The sequence below is a fragment of the Otolemur garnettii genome, unplaced genomic scaffold (assembly GCF_000181295.1).
Source record: "Otolemur garnettii isolate 467f Iridium unplaced genomic scaffold, OtoGar3 scaffold00053, whole genome shotgun sequence".
Lineage (NCBI taxonomy): Eukaryota > Metazoa > Chordata > Mammalia > Primates > Galagidae > Otolemur > Otolemur garnettii.
Genome location: NW_003852448.1, coordinates 7405626 through 7425262, shown reverse-complemented (window position 1 = coordinate 7425262; position 19637 = coordinate 7405626). Strand labels below are relative to the sequence as shown.

Here is a 19637-nt window from a genome sequence, read left to right as displayed (position 1 = left end):
CATTACAGCTCACAGCAACCTCCAACTCCTGGGCTCAAGTGAGTCTCCTGCCTCTGCCTCCCAAGTAGCTGGGACCACAGGCGCCTGCCACAACACCTGGCTATTTTTTCGGTTGCAGCCATCATTGTTGTTTGGCGGCCCAGGCTGGATTTGAACCCACCACCTTAGGTGTATGTGGCTGATGCCTTAGCTACTTGAGCCACAGGCGCTGAGCCACTGTCACTATTTTTATTTAAAAAGTATTGGATATATTCTAAGGCTCGAATTTTGTCCTAGAATGATAGATGAAAAAAAATTTCAAAGTTGTTAAATAATAGCATGTTCTAAGAGTATAATTTTCATTAAAAAATCAGTTGCAAAGCAAAATTATATTATCAAAATCAATGTAACATTTGCTTAAATATTAGAAATGGCTTTATGAAATTTTAACTGGAAGGGGCATAATGTCAAAAATGCTGCTCAACAGACAAGGCAACAGCTTGAACATCCCCCCCCCCCCCAAGTCCACTGACACTGCTCCTCCAAGCCTCACGGAGACACAGCATAGAACACGTCCTTGGAACGTACCCTGTCCTTTCAGCTATGTGATGTTTGGAGATGACATCAAGCTAATCTATTCTCTAAATCATGCCCTGTCCGACATGGTCATCAAACTACGAACAAGGAAGGACAAAAAGTGTGTCTCTTAAGAGCTCCTTTTTCTCAACTTGCATAACAGACATGCAAAAGGTGACAAGAATGCTCTGCTAGTGACCACTACGGCCCTCACAGCCATCAGGTATTTCAGGTTGAGGGTCAGGGTTTTGAGCACAGGAGAGAAAACACTAATTATTGTGCAGTAACTTCCCTCAGACTCCCAAGGCCACTCAGCTTCTGCCAACTGTCACCCACCTCATTACCCACCAGCAAAGAGAAGTCAGCCTACAAGAGCTCCCTTGCCTCCTCACTGGTTTCTGGAATCTACCTTGGAGCCCTCCTGAAGGAGTAAGGAAACTCTCAGGAAGGAAAGTTACTTGAAAAGCCATGTTAAATAACACAAGTGAGGACTAAGGTTTGCAGCTATTTTATTTACAAGTATACATTTAACACAATGAAATAAACACTGATATATTGAAGCCTAGTAAATAGTAGTGTAACAATGTATCATTTTGATGATTACATTATTTTAAACAACAAACTACGCTGAAAAATTAATGTCAATAAAATTCTTGGTCATAATATTAAGAAATACAATATATAAATTGAAAATATGATTGCTTAAAATTTGAAAATGGAAGTGAACTCATTTGGACAGAGTCAGAGTTTAACATAATCTGAAAGGGGAAAGGGTAGGAAGCTCTGACCCAAATGATATCTTTCAGGTTAACAGAAGAGAAAAGTAGCATAGTTTATCTTAAAGGATGACGGGCAGTCTGCTGCTTCAGGTAGAGTGTATTCCCAGTGTCCTCAGGTTCCGCAATAGAATTACATCACTGAGCATGAAGACTTTCCTTGTGAAGCTGCCCCATCAATTTTTTCTGCCTCCAAAATTATCCTTCTAAAAACATCAACAGCAGTCTGGAAAAGAAAGACAAAGCCAATCACACTGCCAGTCTGAAAGCAAAGCTCTGATAGACAACTCACCGTGGAGGCCCTCCCACTGAAGAATTCTGATATATCTAGAACTTCAGGGCCCTGAGCCCCTGTGAGGCACACCCCATACCTGACTCCAGACCACATCTAACCTCATATAGTGCCTCTGACCCCTTTTCCCTGGTCACTACCCAGCACCTCCTGTCCCAGTCTCCAGTACCCTCTTCCAGTGCCCTCTGGCTAGACCCCTTTGTGTATAGCTCTAATTTCCCTTGAGAAGCAGCCTCCTCGGTAGCCCCTTCCTTCTCTGACATCCCCAACACCATGGGGTCTCACGTAGGGAAGCCACCCTGAGCTTGCTGTCCCCACAATATTCTCTAACACCCTGGCTTCTCCTCTCCATGGTCAAACCCTACCAGTTCTCCACAATGAGGAGTCACGATCACCTGGGGCAGGAAATCCTTTCTTACACTGCAGGAGGATGAGAACTGTCAGTCTCTGTCCTTTAAATATAATCATTGTGATCTCAGAGAAAATGCCACTGCTCTCAAAAACCCCTCAGGCAGTGCCTAAGATCTCATTACTTATAGCCACCCCTCCTCTGTCACTCCTATTTCAAGTATCTACCACATACCTTCCCAGCACACTACTGATAGATATCCTGAATGCTTCAGGGGACCCGATTCACTTACCCCACTATTCCATCTTCTTTGTCCCTTATTCTCACTTTTCTCTTTGGCCAGCTTAAGACCCCACAGTCCACCCTGTGTCCCTAAACTTCACCCCCCCCTTCTCTACCACTGCCATTCACATGGTGCCTGCAGCCACACAGCTAATGCCCTTACTGCCCACTTTATATCCATGACCAGGAGCCTTGCATGGACCTTTGGTATTGCCCAGTAAGCCAACTACACCCCCTAAACTTGTCATTCTCCAGACAAAGGCCATAGTCCTGTCCTTTCTCCTCTAATCTCCCTCTAGTCTCACACTGAGTTGAAAACCTTGACTTATACATCACTGGCCAACAGAAGACACATTCAGAAGAGACCACCATGTATTCTGTGCACCGAACAGACCGACTCACTCGAATCTGGGTCCCCACTGGTGTGAACAAGGTGTCTGCACTCCTGATTCATCTAAAGCCAAACCTAGGCCCCAGACCTCTTGTCTGATCCAGGTCACCTAATTAGAGAGCACTGTGTAGAGCAGTGGTTCTCAACCTGTGGGTCGCAACCCACAGGAACTGTATTAAAGGGTTGCATTAGGAAGGTTGAGAACCACTGGTGTAGAGGAAAAAGGACCAGATGTGGGTTAGATTTAAAACTTAGCCCTAGTTCTTATACCACATAAGCTCAGAGTGATCTTCGAGAATTCATTTAACCTGTTTGGATCTTAATGCGATGATTAAATAAATAAAAAAAAAAAGGACATGCCTGATTAGATGATCCTGAGAACCGAATAGGTACCCAATGAACAAATGGTTCAATTAAAAAAAACCAAGTTTACTGCCTCAACTCTTACCTGAACTGAACTGATTCAGATAAATCCTTTGTTATCTGGAACTTGGGAACCATACACAGGTTCAATATCACTCCATATGAGAACACAGCAAGAAAGAGATTTGGCTGTCAGAGCTGAGAGATGACCTACCAGATACACAGAGGCTGTGCTGAACGTTATAGAAAACATAAAAGTAGGCTCGGCGCCTATAGCTCAACCGGCTAAGGCGCCAGCCACGTACACCTAAGGTGGCGGGTTCGAATCCCCAGCCCGGACCCGCCAAACAACAATGACAGCTGCAACCAAAAAATAGCCGGGCGTTGTGGCGGGCGCCTGTGGTCCCAGCTACTTGGGAGGCGGAGGCAGGAGACTCGCTTGAGCCCAGGAGTTGGAGGTTGCTGTGAGCTGTAATGCCACGGCACTCTACCCAGGGGGACAGCTGAGGCTCTGTCTCAAAAAAAAAAGAAAACATAAAAGTAAACGACACTGCCTCACATCTCAGAATTAAGGAGCATAAAACAAAGAAACTATTATTCCTTTCAGTTGAAAGTTGTTTTAAGATAAATGAATTGAGAAAAGGTCAATGGGAAGGGAAAACCTAAGCATGGCCTTTTAAGACCAGGGCCTTCCCATCGGGGGAAAGAGCTGAGTAGGTTGGGGGAGATGTCCGCATGGGAGTTTCCTCAGAGAAATCAAAGTGTATTAATCTTACACGCAGCTCAAACAAGATCACATGCTGAACACACTTTCAAAACTGTAAACCCCCATATGAATGTAAATAGGTGAGAAATGAGGTAAGATGAGATATTCTGAAAGTGCTCACCATTTGGGAGTGGGAGTAGTTTGGTGTGACTAAAGCATACAGGGATGTGGTGAGAGAAAAAACCAGAAAAGAACAAGTCATAGACCACAGGTGGTGGCACACAAAGGGCTCTGAGCCTTGTTCCACACTAATAGGTGGTTCTCCGACAGTTTCTGAGTAGACACCGTCTGATGAGTAGGTATAGAAAGTTAAGGGCAACAAAGGGAAATATATTGGTGAGAAATAATGGAGGGAGGAGATGCCTTAAGTCTGGGTAAAAGAACATGGGTCAAAACTAAAACAATGAAAGAAATAGTCATCTGAAGCCTCTGGAACAGAATTTATATCCTTCTGAGGACATGCCTTTAAGGAACATCTGCTGGGCTGAAAGTGGCAATAAATGCAGTAAATGGCTCTTAATCACTTCTATGTTAAAAATAACACCTATATCTCACTCAGTTTCATCCCACAGAAAGGGGGCAACTACAAAATTACTGCCAGAGTGTTTTAAGATAATTCTTGCTTCTTTTCCATGTCTCTACTTCTTTCTATAACCAGCTATTAATACAAAAGAAAAATAGTATGTCCCAAAAAGGCAGTGTTTCCTTTACTATTAACTTCTGTTTAACCACAAATGTCCTACGGTTCCACTGTAAGTAGAATACTGAATTCATAAAAACCTAAACAGCATCTTCCTAAAGTAACCCAGTACTTGGTATTAGAAATGGTAGAAGGGTGGTGCCTACAGCACAGTGTGTAGGGCACCAGCCACATACACCTAAGCTGGCAGGTTCAAACCCAGCCTGGGTTAGCTAAACAACAATGACAACTGCAACATCAACAATAACAACAATGACAAATAGCTGGGCGTTGTGGTGGGTGCCTGTAGTCCCAGCTACTTGGGAGGCTGAGGCAAGAGAATCACTTAAGCCTAAGAGTTTGAGGTTGCTGTGATGCCACAGCACTCTACCCAGGGTGACATAGTGAGACTGTCTCAAAAAAAAAAAAAAAAAAAAAAAGAGAAAAAAAAAAGATATGGTACAAGGCTAAAAATTAAGGAGGCTTGATAAAGACAGAGGTCAATGATGACTAAGAGGAGAGTGTAATACCTGTGGCTGATGAGGAAGCAATGTGAGATGGGAATTTGGAGAATGTGTACCTGATTTTCCTTAGCAGAAGATTCCAAAAAAGCTGCGTTCCAAGATTCTGCCAAAGCTTTCCCTTCTTCATAACTGATCACCCTAAAGGAAAAAGAAAGTATTAATTAAAGTACTTTGCTCTTTATTACATAAAATATCTGTAATTGATTTATGAAACAGGCTCCACTCTGATCAATTTTTCCTTGTGAAGCAGAACCATGCTCCGACTAAATATCATCATCAAGAATGGAACACAGGAACCTTTTCATCACGCCTGAGTTGGGAAGTAGAATAGACATTGCCTTATGGGGTTATCCATGCTCCAGCAAACCCTTCCAGCTCAGAGAACATGACTGTACTTTCCACTACTCCAATATCGGTAACAATCAGTTATTCTCTGGCTAAGTTTTAAGCACACAAGGCCAGGAGAAATTGTGAAAGGGCTCATAGTTCAAGTCTGTTGTGTGCAGGCTGCAAGAGTTTCTTTCCTGTCACTGAATTCCATGGCATGGGATTCTTGCCTCTCTTGCTCACCACTGTAATCCCAACTCCTAAGAGTATCTGCTTAACGAATGTGTGCTACCTTTGTTTTTTTAAGAGTTTGCTTTACGCAAAATGTTAGATAGCCTAAGATAATTTCCTATAAATTTCTCTCTAGAGGAATGTCAGACTTACATTGACATTTTGCTTCTACTATGCACAACCATAACATTTCTCAATAGAAATGCTATAATCACAATAATCTTGCCATCAGAATAATTTAAAATGGCACTCCAATGACTAAACCACCTCAGACTTGATTCTGTAAAGCAATAATCTTTTAAATGCCACATACCTTTCCATATGCAGGTCTTTCTTATTCCCAACCAACATAATAGGTATTCTATTTATAAGAAAAAAAAATCCAAAATGAACTAATCAGTGCCAGTTTTATTGCTCAGAAGATACTACTATCACATGTTTATCTAACAAGAGATAAAATGGTACTATACTTACTGCACTTTCCCCACCATATCCAGCAATTTGCCATGGATAACTTTAATCACTTCAAAACTATAAAACAAAAAGTATGAAGTTAGACAACCATTTTAATGTTAAAATTTTATTATGTTAAATTTTAATTTATTGTCAATACTTTGTAGAGATGGGGTCTCCCTATGTTACGTTGGTCTCAAAGTCCTGGCCTCAAGCAATCCTGCCTTGGCCTTCCAAAATGTTGGTGATGACTCGGCTTTAATGCTGAAGTTTTTTTTTTTTTTTTTTATTGAATGGTAACTATGTACATTAATGCATTTCTGGGGTACAGTGTGGGGTTTTCACATGCAATCCGAACTACTTCCATCAAACTGGTCAACACAGCCTTCATGTCATTTTCTCAGTTATTGTTTTAAAACATTCACATTCTACTCTTAGAAATTGCTGAAGTTTTTATAATTATAATAGAACTACAAAATGTCACAGACTCACCATTTCAACATAAACAGAACACAAAAAAATGTTCATTTTTTCCTACCACTCTTTTCACAAGTATGTATATTTGATGCTGGGTAATTCTTACTGAGAGTATTCAAAGTGAGACATTTAAAAATAGGAAAGTTGAATATTGGGCTGATATAGATACAAATTTTAATCTCCCAATTCATCCAGCAACAAACGAACTATTTACAGTTTGCACAATTAGCTAAAGCACCCAAGTACTTGCCTCGCTCCCCTTTTCTTTTCTAGGTACATGCATTCTTTGGGTGAAGACAAACTCTCTAGGCTTTAAATACAAGCCATTTGCTGATGACTCTAAGTTAGAGGTGGCTCACACTAGCCAAGGGTATCTTAGACTCAAGTCTGCAATACAATGTGCCACGATGATGTTCTGAAATCTGCCTGCTGGGATCTATACCACCCGTCATGAACCATTCCTATCTTCACTTAAAAACCTACTCTGTAAACATTTGCCCACACATCAGTCACTCTACCTTTGAAGCCTACTCAGAATCTGACCACATCTCGCCCCCTCTATCGCTGACACCCAGGCCTGAGCCTCCCCACATGTACCTGCATCTCCACAATAGCCTCCTTCCTCTCCAGTCCTTGCCAAGCAAGGCCAAATCTCTACTTCACCCAGTAACGCCAATCTCGACCTCCAATTCCACTTCCTGCTACTATCTCCCTCCTCCTACCCAGGAGTGCGCTGGCCTCCTGCTCTAACAAGCGGCTGCCTCCTTGTGCCTGGAATGATGTTCTCTCCCTAAAGATCTTAAAAGAAGTTCCTTCTCTTCTTTTCATCTCTACTCACACGTCACTGTCAGTTCTCTTCTGTTCACTCATCAGATTTACACAATTCTCCCCATTTCCTATCCCTTTCCCTGCCTTACATTTCTGGTTAGCACTATCACAGACATACTATTTCACACCTTTATCTTTTCACTGTCTCCCACACCAGAAATAAGCTCGACAAAGACAGGGATCTGTCTGCTCTGTTCACTGTTGTTATCTCAAGCTTTGCAACAAGTAAGCTTGCTGAATGAATCACACTGTGCTATTTTAAACTATGTACATTGTTACTTTGATAAAAATAAAAGTTAACGCTCTCCCTCTCCAGCTCAGCTCACAGTGGGTCAATCACCGGATGTGGGTGTCCTCAGTACTGGGGGTTGTATTACAGAGTCACAGTTCCCCTCCATGGGCCATATCTGCTACATCCTATTGCTAAAACCCTGTGACCTCTTGGAAAGGGATACAGTAACCAGTTATGTGAGAAACAGTAATAGCTGAAAGAACTGGGACTGTGTCTAGGCAGCTTGGACCCAGGGCTCCCCAGCCTCCTGGTAGCTATACCTTGTTCATCTCCCTGAGTGTAGGTTGGCCCTAGAGACTGCTAATGAACAGAGTATGGTAAAAGAAATAGGATGTCATTTCTGAGGTTAGGTTATAAAAGATTGTGACGTCTGTCTTGTTGGAAATTCTCCAACTCTTGTGTGCTTGCCCTGATGGTGATCTGGTAAAGAACTGAGGTGGCCTCTGGCCAGTGAGGGACTAAGAATCACAGCCTAACTACTCTAAAGAACTAAATCCTGACAACAGCCACATGAATCAGCCTGGGAACAGTAGAAAGTACTGGTTCTGCATGAGTCTAACAGACTATAATATTAGGATGAAGAGAGTATCTTAGGAGGGCAAACTTAGATTTTATTTAAAAAAGAAACGTTTCTCTAAAATAGCAGAGAGCTATGGCTATCTTAGAATGGACCGAATGTGCAAAGCAAACCTGGAAGAACTTAAAGTTCTAAGGATTCACTTTATCTTCAGAACAGAACTATGGCTGAAGTGTAAGAGTCAAATTACAATCTCTCAGCCAACCCTACTTAAATGAGTTGCCAGATTGAAAGGTTAAAGCCAGCAGTTCCTGAATTACTAGTCATAATCCAGTATTAGAAAATGTTATTGGCCAGGCGCAGTGGCTCATGCCTGTAATCCTAGCACTCTGGGAGCTCCTGAGCTCATAGGTTTGAGACCAACCTGAGCCAGAGAAAGATCCCTGTTTCTAAAAATAGCCAGGCATTGTGGTGGCCGCCTATAGTCACAGCTATTCGGGAGGCAGAGGCAAGAGAATCACTTGAACCCAAGAATTTGAGGTTGCTGTGAGCTGTGACACCATGGCACTCTACCAAGGGTGACAAAGTGAGACTGTCTCAAAAAAAAAAACAAATCAATTTAGTGGGTTGTTTTTTAAAAAGTAGCATTTTACAAAAGAAATAAGTAGTGCATTACACATCAATCATACACATATTTTCACTGTAATAATTTGTTGTGCTGTAGCTAAAAAAAAGTCCAAGAAACGGTCTTAGTGGGAGCTTAATAGTGCATTTACAGAAGATGGGATCCATTTGTTCCCAAACTAGTTTATGCCAGTTAAATTCATCAGCAAAGTCATAATTTATCTTATTAACTTTTGAAATATGAGTATACAGAGTTTTTGTTTCTCTGGAAACTAAAAATTAGATACTGTGGCTTGATCTACAAAAACAGTGCTCCTTATTAAGGAAAAAGATTGGTGGGAAAAAATTGCACTAATCTGTAAACAATTGAGATGCAGACTATTATTTCACTTTGAAGAAACTGAACTGTAAATCACAGCTGACGCATTATGGATACAGACAATACAAGGTGGGTAAACTCATTCAGAGATGATGATTTAAAGATTTCACATTAGTGACTGAATACCTATTTATGCTTTAAAATAAAACCCTGGAGATTCATATCATCTTTCTGATTTTTTCCATTAGCCAATGTGTTAAAATAACTATCTTGACTGCCTCAGATAAGCTTTCTGATCAAATATGTTGATAGCTGACAAACCTAGACATTGCAAAGTCCCATCACTTTGCAATGTCAAGTTTTCAGTGGAGATAGATGAAAAGCCAAATGAAAAAGCTCTTTTCCATTCTTAGAAGCTATAAAATAGGCTGTGTTTTTTGCTGTATGTTTAGTTAGAAGAAATAATTCTCCAGCTTTATGAAACAAAGGAAAAATCTGGGACTTCTGTCTTATTTCATAAAATGATGAACAATGGCTACAATTTAGGTAGAAGCTAAATCCAGTGAAAAGGTTAACCAGTGCCGATTAATAAATTGTTACTACTGAGATACCACAGCAAGCCTTTTCTGCATTATATTACACCATAGTATTCTCAAGTATATAAAGCCTTTAGCAAGCAAGTTTTCATATTTTTAGATCTAGCTTTTTGTATTTTTCAATTTCCCCAGTGACAAATACTATATTTTCGACATGATTCTTTTTTTTTTTTTGAGACAGAGCCTCAAGCTGTCCCCCTGGGTAGAGGGCTTGGCTTCACTGCTCACAGCAACCTCCAACTCCTGGGCTCAAGTGAGTCTCCTGCCTCTGCCTCCCAAGTAGCTGGGACCACAGGCGCCCGCCACAACGCCCAGCTATTTTTTGGTTGCAGCCATTATTGTTGTTTGGCGGGTCCGGGCTGGATTCGAACCTGCCACCTTAGGTGTACGTGGCTGGCGCCTTAGCCGCTTGAGCCATAGGCGCCAAGCCTCGACATGATTCTTAAATGTCATCTAACTTGTGCTCATCAAAAAAGGGAGATTAAAAAATAAGTGCATTAAGAACATTTTCTACCCATTATTTTAATTCCTCAGAATAACAATTTATAAAGTAACCAATACTATTGTCTAATAAAATTATAATTAAAAATAATGGAATGACCTTTGAGAATAGTGTTTTTAGGTAAATTAGTAAAACAATAGGAATTTATAAACAAATCTGATTTTGCAACAGTCATCAGATTATTGATATATTAAATCTGTTCCAGTTGAAGTATTACATGGCAGTCATGTAAACTGAAAATCTTGGAATTTACCGAACATATGAGAACTGAATATGAGTTATGTATATAAATAAATTTTAAAAACACATAGGAAAAGCTTTGTTTACTATTTAAAGTGTGCTTGTAAGTCAATAAAAAAATATGCCAAGTCCCAAAATAATATCTGGAAAGTGGTTTTATGCATAAAAATCTAATCTAAGCATTCTTTTAGTAACAAAAATGTAAATACAGGAAATAGGTAGCGAGGTATCCTTCTACCCTTGAACAAAGGATTTATATAGCAAACTGCTATTTTCAAACAGTAGGTAATATGGAAACATGTATATAACATAGTAAGTAAAAATATAAAAACATTAAAAAAACATAAAACTGCACCCAAAGAGGAAATATAAGTTCATTAAAGCAAAAGAAATCACTAAAACAAAGAAATACACTAAGATATTTACAATATCTATGCTTCCGGGGTAATTACATTGAAGATAACTGATACCCCACACTCCTGCTTTCTAGTTTCACATTTCCCCAGTTTTCCTTCAGAATCTGGCACTCAGTTTTGGTTCAGGCATGAGCTTTCCCAGGGAGTGGCAGTATGGGTTCTGTTTAGAAGAATGGCACAGTCCTAAAACAGTGTATGTAAAATATGCTTTCTTGCCATAAAGAAAAACATTAGGTAACACACTCACAGAGAAACTGACTGAATTATCACTAGCAGCAGAGTGTGTGCTGGTAAGGAGCCCAGACACTACTCAAGATGGTGGCCACCCGCTACATGTTGCTCTTGAGCATGTGAAATGCGGCTAGTGGAACTGAGGGACTAAATTTTTAAATTTTGTTGACTGTGGAAAGACAGACCTGAACCCCAGCACTGTCACTATACTGTCCATGAACCTTGGACATTCAGTTTCTATGTAGTGGGCAGTAAAACATCCCTGGTAAGGGACTGTTCTAGGTAATAAAAGAAATGATGTATATGTAGCCAAGAGAGCAGCAAATTCCCTGACACATCCCGCACACTTGTTAGATGTTTGCCACCCCCCAGCCCTCCACTAGCACTGACATTTTCATAGTCTTCAAAGACAAGCCAGCTGTTCTAATCACAGACACAGACCACTCCTCCTTGTGACAATATATGCTACCCCTAATAAGCCCTGATAACAGAGATGACATATGAAATACGTCGCTAGAATAATGAGAATCCATTCTTACTAATAAACACAGTGGCTCTATTTTTATGTAGTAAAGACCCTACTGCTAAAAGTTCTTCTTTCATAAATGGTTAAGGATAAAATAGTCAACAAACTGAAATCTCCAAATTGTATTAGAAAGTCTATCTCACATTAATATGGTGAACACACACACACAAAGTAAAACCAATTCATGCACTTCTCATTTCAATTAGCATAAAAAATCATGTTTAACCATAGGTAGCTTGAAGTAAGAAAGTTTTTCATTCTGTCAGTGTAACAGAACATAACTGGCATGTTTTTCCCCTAAACAACCTGGTTACTCCACAAGAAAAATCACTAAAATCATTTAGTCTAATGCTTAACCCTAATTGTTACTACTACTATTAATCTAAGCACAGCCCTTTAAAGGATTAATGCTATCTATGCATAGCAATAAACTAGAACAAGTGGCAGAAGTCTTACCTTTTGATTGATGTAACAGAATACACAAGAATATAACCATTAATATCTATGGAGTATGTCTGAGGAAAGATGGAATATTCATCCTACGGAAGAAAAAAATGACATTTGAGTAAAGTCTTCATATAGCATAACAATCATCTTTACTCAATGTTTTTCATGTGCTACTATCGGGGTCCCTTAGTGGTCGCCACTTATTGGGGCCCGGAACTGGCCAGGTCTCTGGCCCCAAGCTTATTTAGGTTCCAGATGCGGACCACTAGGCTACCTTGCTCGGGAACAATTGCTCTTAAGTGCCTGAGGGGTATTTGCTTTAGCAGAAGGGAGAGAGAGAGACAGTATTTGAGGGAGTAAAGCACTCTTACTAAGAAGAAAACATCTTAGCAGTCTTTTGTAGGGAGAGACGCTGTGCAGGCATTCTGCAGGCAGGACAAACAACAGAGACAGAGTGAGAGGGCCCGTGATAGAATGGACACTCCGGACTGCCTTCTCTTCCAGCCTCTTATAGACACACTCCAGTGGCTCTTAACACCACAGGTGTAGAGACTGCTAATCACTGATGCTCTTGTCTGGTGAGCTCTCATATCTGTTAGGAGAGCCAAATCGCTCCTCATGCCCTTTTCCCCAAGGTGTTACATTACCGAGCTATACAATTGTTTCTTACAACTCTCACTCTTCCTTGCCATAAGCTATACAGGCTGCTAGATGCTACTTCAAGAAATCACAGTAAATTAAAGAAAAACAAAAACCATAAAATGGATCAAAATATTATTCTAGTAGCATGGTTTAGGCCAATACTGAAAAATAACTCTGGCTGTTCTGGAAGTTTAAGGGCAGGGCTAATGTCATCTACAATTAATTCCTGGGAGAAGAGAATAGAAGAAATCAAAATAATTGCTTCTGGACTTCTCATCCATAGAAGAAAGGTAGTGCTTGTCCCTTGACAGGAGAAGTCCAGAATCTCTTAGACCTCACAAGAAATTTACAAATCCTACTAGTTTATTCCATAAATCTGTAGTTTCATATTTGAAACTGTTATCATTAGGTCAATAATCTGAAATGTTCATCTGAATTAAATGTTTAGTTTATCTTATCTTAAACAAACAGAAGTACAATTAATCAAAGTATGTGCCTAAACTGTGGACGTGGTTTTGCCATCTGACATTAAATCTTAATAGTAGCTTATGTATGCTAGCAGTGAAGAAGCCTGAAGAGCCAGTGGTTTGAAGCCTGGAACATGTGGCAGTCAGAGCAAGGTCTGGTGAATATGGTGAATGACAGAGAGCTTCTAAATCCAGCTTCTGTAATTTGAGCAGTGTTGTTTGTGCAACATGTAGTTGAGCATTGTCTTGCTAGGGCCTTGGTCTGTTTCTGTTGACCAATCTCAGCTGCTTGATCACAAGCATCCTCGTCATGTCATACAGTTGGTTGCAGTAGACATCACTGTAATCAAATGACCAAGTTTCATGAAATAATAGCAGCGCTGGACCACCAAACAGACAACTTTAGCTTTTTGTAATGAATACTCTGCTGTGGACTGTGTTTTGGCACAGCATCTTTATCCAACCAATGTGCTAAACACTTGTGATTGTCAAAAATAATCCATTTTTTATCACAAGTAACAATACAGTTTAGAAATGATTTACATTTATGTTGTGACAGCAAAGAAAGGAAAGCTTTGAGGCAGCTTATCTTTTGATGCTCGTTTAATTCATGGGGGACTCATCTATCCAGCTTCTTTACCTTGCTGATTTGTTTCCAATGGTCCAGTATTGCTGGAGTAGTAACATCAAACCCTGCTGCTAACTCATGTGTAGGTTGAGATAGACTCACTTCTACTACAGCCTTCAGCTCACCATGATCCACCTTGCTCTCAGGATGCCCACATGGCTCATTTTTAAGATTAAAATCAACAGAATGGAACTTCTCAAACCATCACCATACTGTGCATTTCTTAGCCACATCCTTGCCAAACACTTTGTTGAGCTGTCTGCACTGCATTCGTTTCAGGATGTAACTCATATTCAAAAACAACATGAATTTTTGACTTATCCGTGGTTTCACAAAAATTGTTCTAAAAAATATCTGAAATATATTCACAAGCCAAACGTACATTTGAAAGAATGAAGATGTACCTTTACAATAAAAAAAAAAAGAGAGAGGAAAGTGTCAAAGTGAAATGTCAGAGATCCCAACTATCAAACTTAGGACTTAAGGAAATCCGACATCTCATATTTAACCTAGTATTATATAACCCAGTATCTTGAGCATCAATCTACAGGTTGTTAGATGGCTGCCATCAGCATTTGAGAGAGGAAGGAATCAAAGCACTATGCTCAGTGTATCCTGCCTTCCTAGGGACCAAAAAAGGTAATTTACTGAACAACTTTAGAGTAATTAAAAATGAAGGTTTATATTACACAACAATGTATTAGTTTCTTTCTGAAACTTTGCCTTAGACACAGAATTATTAAAGTGTACAAAAAGTTCTGATGCCAATGCACTTTTCATTAGCATATGTCATTGTCTAGTATAAATTTTTTTTTTTTGGAGACAGGGTCTCCTTTGCCCCAGGCTAGAGAGCAGTGCAACCTCAAATGCCTAGGCTCTGGCAATCCTCAACTTCCCAAGTAGCTCGGACTATAGGCCACCCATCACCACACTCGGCTAATTATTTTTTGTTGCAGTTTGGCCAAGGCTGGGTTTGAACCTGCCACCCTTGGTATATGGGGCCGGCACCCTACTCACTGAGCCACAGGCACTGCCCCTAATTTCTTAATTTTTTGCAGAGAGAGAGTCTCACTATGCTGCCCAGGCTAATCTCAAAGTCCTGGCCTCAAGCAGATCCTTCTACCTTGGCCTCCCAAAGCACGAGGATCATAGGTGTAAGCCACTGCGCTTAGCCTACAAACATTTTCTTCTTATTTGAAATGTAATTGTCAACATACCACATGTCCCAAGCACTACTAAAGAAAAATCATGTCATGCCACCACTGGGTTAAGTAGCAGTCTGTTAACCTTGCAAACCCACAGTATAGTTACAACTACTGTTTCTGATAGCCCAGAATTATTACCTTATGATTCTTTAATGAAAACAAAAACAATTAAGTTTTACTATCACTTCTTTGATATAGTAAGATTAAAAATAAAATCCTAAGTGATTTTTGTCACTAGTTCACTCAAAATTCAAATTACCTTTACCTTAGAGGGAAAATGTGGAAATCAAAGAGTAATGGTGCTTAAGAAGTACTGTATAAAAACAAGCAGCTAGGAGGTATGATGATGGGAAAGACCCCAGCTGTAACGGCAACCAAAACAGGAGATAAAATTCCTAAAAACAAATGAAAGTAACAGCATACGATCATATGGTGAAAATCTTAAAATATCCCCAACAAAGCATTTAAATATGCAGAATCATCAGGATATCTATTGACTAATACTAAATTAATACAGAAACATAGTATGATTCTGATACTACTAAAAAAGAAACTATACTTCCTAAGAATAGTCATTGTTAGGGCAGGTATTGGAAACCATAAAACTACAGTAATTCAAGTAATGCTGTACCAGCTCATAAATGGAGCAGACTGTGAAATCTAGAAAGACTCAAATAGATGAAAATGAAATATATGTATTGGCATTTCAATCACTAAAAAAGTGATTGAACTAAACCTTAGTTTAGTGACTGAACTTAAACTAATCACTAAACCTTAACTAGATGTATAGGAACAAGTATGGAGCCATCTGGGGGTGGATAGCTAAACTGGACCTCTAATTCATACCTTGGCAAAAATGTATTCCAGAGGAAGCAGAGACTTAAAGATGAAAACTGTGCATACAGCAGATGGGAAACATTTTAAAAAATCAATTAAAAAAAGATTAGTAAATTCGACTACGTGAAAATGAGAAAGTTCTTCAAGGCTGAAAACCTCTGAAACAAAAACCATAAACAAAAGACAAATTGAAAACAAAACAAAACCCTGCATCTCAGATCATATATAAAATGGTAATTTTCTTCACACATCAATGAATTTTTCAAATCAACAAAGACTAACCATCCAAAGAGGGGGAAATGGCATAGCATATGGACTGACAGGATAATTCATAGAAAGAAAATACAAATGTTCTTAACTGTGAAAAATCAAAAGAAAAATGCATACTGAAATTACACTGGGATGTTATTTTTCACTTATCAGATTGGCAAATATCTAAGAATTTATAACATACTGCATGGTCAGGGTGCAGGGACACAGACCCCCTCATTCACTGTTGGAGGTAGCAGGACTGCCAACAAACTGCTGATCAGTAGTTAAGACATAGCCAAACAACTGAATATTACACAGCCAAGGGGGAGACAGAGGCCATCATGTATGGACATGGAATAATCTCTAAGATGGAGATGGATTATTTTTTGTGTAAAGAGGAAGAAGTAGCTTCAAAATCTATCTTCATATACATGTGTAAAATATCTTCGAAGTATATACTAGAAATAGGTAGGCGGGGGTGCTAAGATAGCTAGGGGTGGGAAAGATTAAGTTCTACTACTTACCTTTTTGTCCTGTTTCACTTTTGTATCATGTACATTTCTTTTTTTTTTTTTTAAACAGCTTTTTAAAAAGATGAATTTGGTTATGGTTACATTATAAAATTGATGATTGCCACTGACTTGTTACTGAATTTAATTATTAATGCAGAATAGGCTAAATTCTGCTACCTCACATCCTTTTTTATTTTTATTTTTAAAGAGATACACTTTCACTATGTAGCCCAGGCTGGTTTCAAACTCCTAGCCTCAAAGCAATCCTCTGATCTCAGTGACCTAAGTAGCTGGGATCAAAGGCGTTGGCCACTATGCCCTGAAGCCTCACATTCCTACCCTCATATTCATTTAGGGTACAAGCTCTCACCTCAAAATTAGGCCAAAATAAAATATTTCACATAATCTAAGAAGAATCAATTTGTATTTAACTATATTCATCCTCACCATCCCTAGCTAGGCAATTATGTCACAGTGGTATAGATGCACTCATACAAACTACTAAGTTGTAAAAAGTATTTGGGCAGCACCTGTGGCTCAGTGGGTAGGGCACCGGCCCCATATATGGAGGGTGGCGGGTTCAAACCCGACCCCAGCCAAACCGCAACAAAAAAATAGCTGGGCGTTGTGGCAGGCGCCTGTATCCCCAGCTACTCAGGAGGCTGAAGCAAGAGAATCGCCTAAGCCCAGGAGTTCAAGGTTGCTGTGAGCCGTGTGACGCCACGGTACTCTACCAAGGGCGATACAGGGAGACTCTGTCTCTACAAAAATAAATAAATAAATAAATGAATAAATTAAAAAAAAAAGTATTTGTTATCATGTATTATAATAAAGCAATTTACTGTGTGTTATTCTATTCCTAAAATGTGTAAGAGCTAGTGAACAAATTTACTATAGATGACTTTTGAAGGAATTTGCCCCACAATACTCTGAAACAGCAGAAAGAGATGATTGTTTTACCATCATGAATTCTAAATACTAAAATAACCTTTTATTTTATTATCTCCCACTGTGAATATAACCAACAACTATTAGTTGCAATAAGAACAAATTATTCAAACAAGCTAAATTTCTTTAAATACTCTTAGTTGCAACAGAGCCACTAATATGACCACTGCTAGTTATGTTACTCCCTTTTGGTTTCACTATTTGTATTATTCTATCATTAAAACACTTAAAAATATCTGATGGGTCCAAGTGCATTTTATGTCTTAGAACAAAACAGTACCTCGGAGGAACACATCTACTTTGATAGAGAGTCACTATAAAGAAATCTCTGTAGAGAAATGTTCATGGACAGCTCTCTACTATTAAGAACACCTGTACTTCCACCATTCACTGTTAATGTCAACAGGATTATCACGATAGGCCATCAGTCCAGCCTTAGTAGCACCAAAGCTCTGCAACAAAAGAGCACATCCTTTCTGGCCTCAACGCTAATAATCCTGTGAAGGTGGGTACCACAGTTACCACTATTTTCTAGATGAGGTGCTGAGGCTCAGAGAGGTTTCACTTTCTCTAGGTCATTGGGTTATTAGCCAGAAAACTAGGCCTTAAACCCAGACAAGTTGTCTAGAGCCCACACCCAGACAACTACCAATTACTACCTCCCCTGCTGGTCTGATACAGAATGTTTCTATAGTAAAATTACATGGAAGCCATTATTCAATTTACATCCTCTCCTCCATTTTTTAGAAGCTTGAAGATTCCAAATAAAAGCAAACTGAAATCTTGACAGTGTCAGGGTTACACTACAAACAGAATAGCTACATTTCTTTGCCCAGGATAGGTTTACACCTTTTGTCCCAGCATAATTATTACTAGCACTCTCTTCCCTCACCAAATGCCTTGGTTTCTTAGCCAGTTAACTCTGAAAGAAAGATATAAACTCTAAGAATCCAACGTAATTTCCTACCTATGGCTCTTCTCCACTAACTTCTAAGATGAGCTGTGCCATCTATGTAATGGGTCCCTGAGAGACTTCTACTGACCCCCGGTCCCAACAGGAGCCCAGGTAACTCTGATCTAATGAAACCATGAAGATGTCTCATTGCTAAGTACATTATACTGACCCTCGAGTGGGAGTGGGTAGGGTGTATGAGGGAGGCATATGTAGCTCTGTGTACAAGCTCAAAGAGACAAACACATTTGTTTTATTTTCTTCAAAGCAACCAAAATGCAAACTCCACGGTTTTCTCCAGTGCTTAGATTACTCAATACAGTTATTTTCTTTTTTCTTGTTTTAGAGACCAAGTCTCACTCTGTTACCCTGGGTAGAGTGCCATGGTGTCACAGTTCACACAACCTCAAACTCTTGGGCTCAAGCGATTCTTTTGCCTCAGTCTCCCCAGTAGCTGGGACTACAGGTGCCCACCACAACACCTGGCTGTATTTCTAGAGATGATCTCACACTTGCTCAGGCTGGTATGGAACTCCAGAGCTCAAGCGATTCACTCACCTTAGCCTCCCAGAGTGCTAGGATTACAGGTGTGAGCCACCACTCCTACTACTCTCAATACAGCTATTTTCTTATTTCATAAGGAGCCACACTTTCCTTCTACATCAACTTCAAAACATAAAGCAGACAGAATTCACCCTAAACCCAAAGGACCTGTTCCCAGGTTCTAGGAAGAAAGCCTTTATTTAACATGGCAGACCACATCATGCCACACCCACCTTCCTGTTGGTCTGATTCTTTGTCAGTCACAAGACACAAAGGCAGGAGAGTAGGCCGAAACCCAGCTTCTGTATGCTCCACATTCTCCAGTGAATAGGGATTGATTCAGTCTGACAGAATGGTTTCTATTAAGGGCAGGACTGTATACAAGGGTTATGGGGCAGCTAAGCTGTCAAAAGGGACTTTTTGGTCTAAGTACTCATTTTTTTCCCACCCTGCTTCCAGTCAATCCCCCTGGCAAGTCATTCCACACTGTTGCTGCATTAATTAACCTATGAGTACCCTTTCTTGGCGGCTAACTTAACCTTTAGCAATCACCTACTGTCTAGTAAATCAAATCAGCATTCCCTAATCCAGTCATCACTCTCATAGCCATTCACCAGATAATTTAACTATATAAACTAAAGGCACGAC

The 19637-nt window shown here is 39.8% G+C and overlaps 1 protein-coding gene across 1 annotated transcript in view; it reads right to left on the bottom strand.

Moving 5' to 3' along the window:
• Positions 1–1049: 1049 nt before the first annotated feature.
• The window catches only part of RHEB (Ras homolog, mTORC1 binding), a 53641-nt gene continuing 35053 nt past the window's right edge, over positions 1050–19637 (bottom strand). The window contains exons 4-8 of the mRNA XM_003792032.2: positions 12013–12095; positions 6010–6066; positions 5849–5896; positions 5034–5115; positions 1050–1557 (exon numbers count right to left, since the gene is read on the bottom strand). Coding sequence (XP_003792080.1) covers positions 1465–1557; positions 5034–5115; positions 5849–5896; positions 6010–6066; positions 12013–12095 — 363 coding nt within the window. The 3' untranslated portion in view covers positions 1050–1464. The remainder of the gene's footprint in view (positions 1558–5033; positions 5116–5848; positions 5897–6009; positions 6067–12012; positions 12096–19637) is intronic.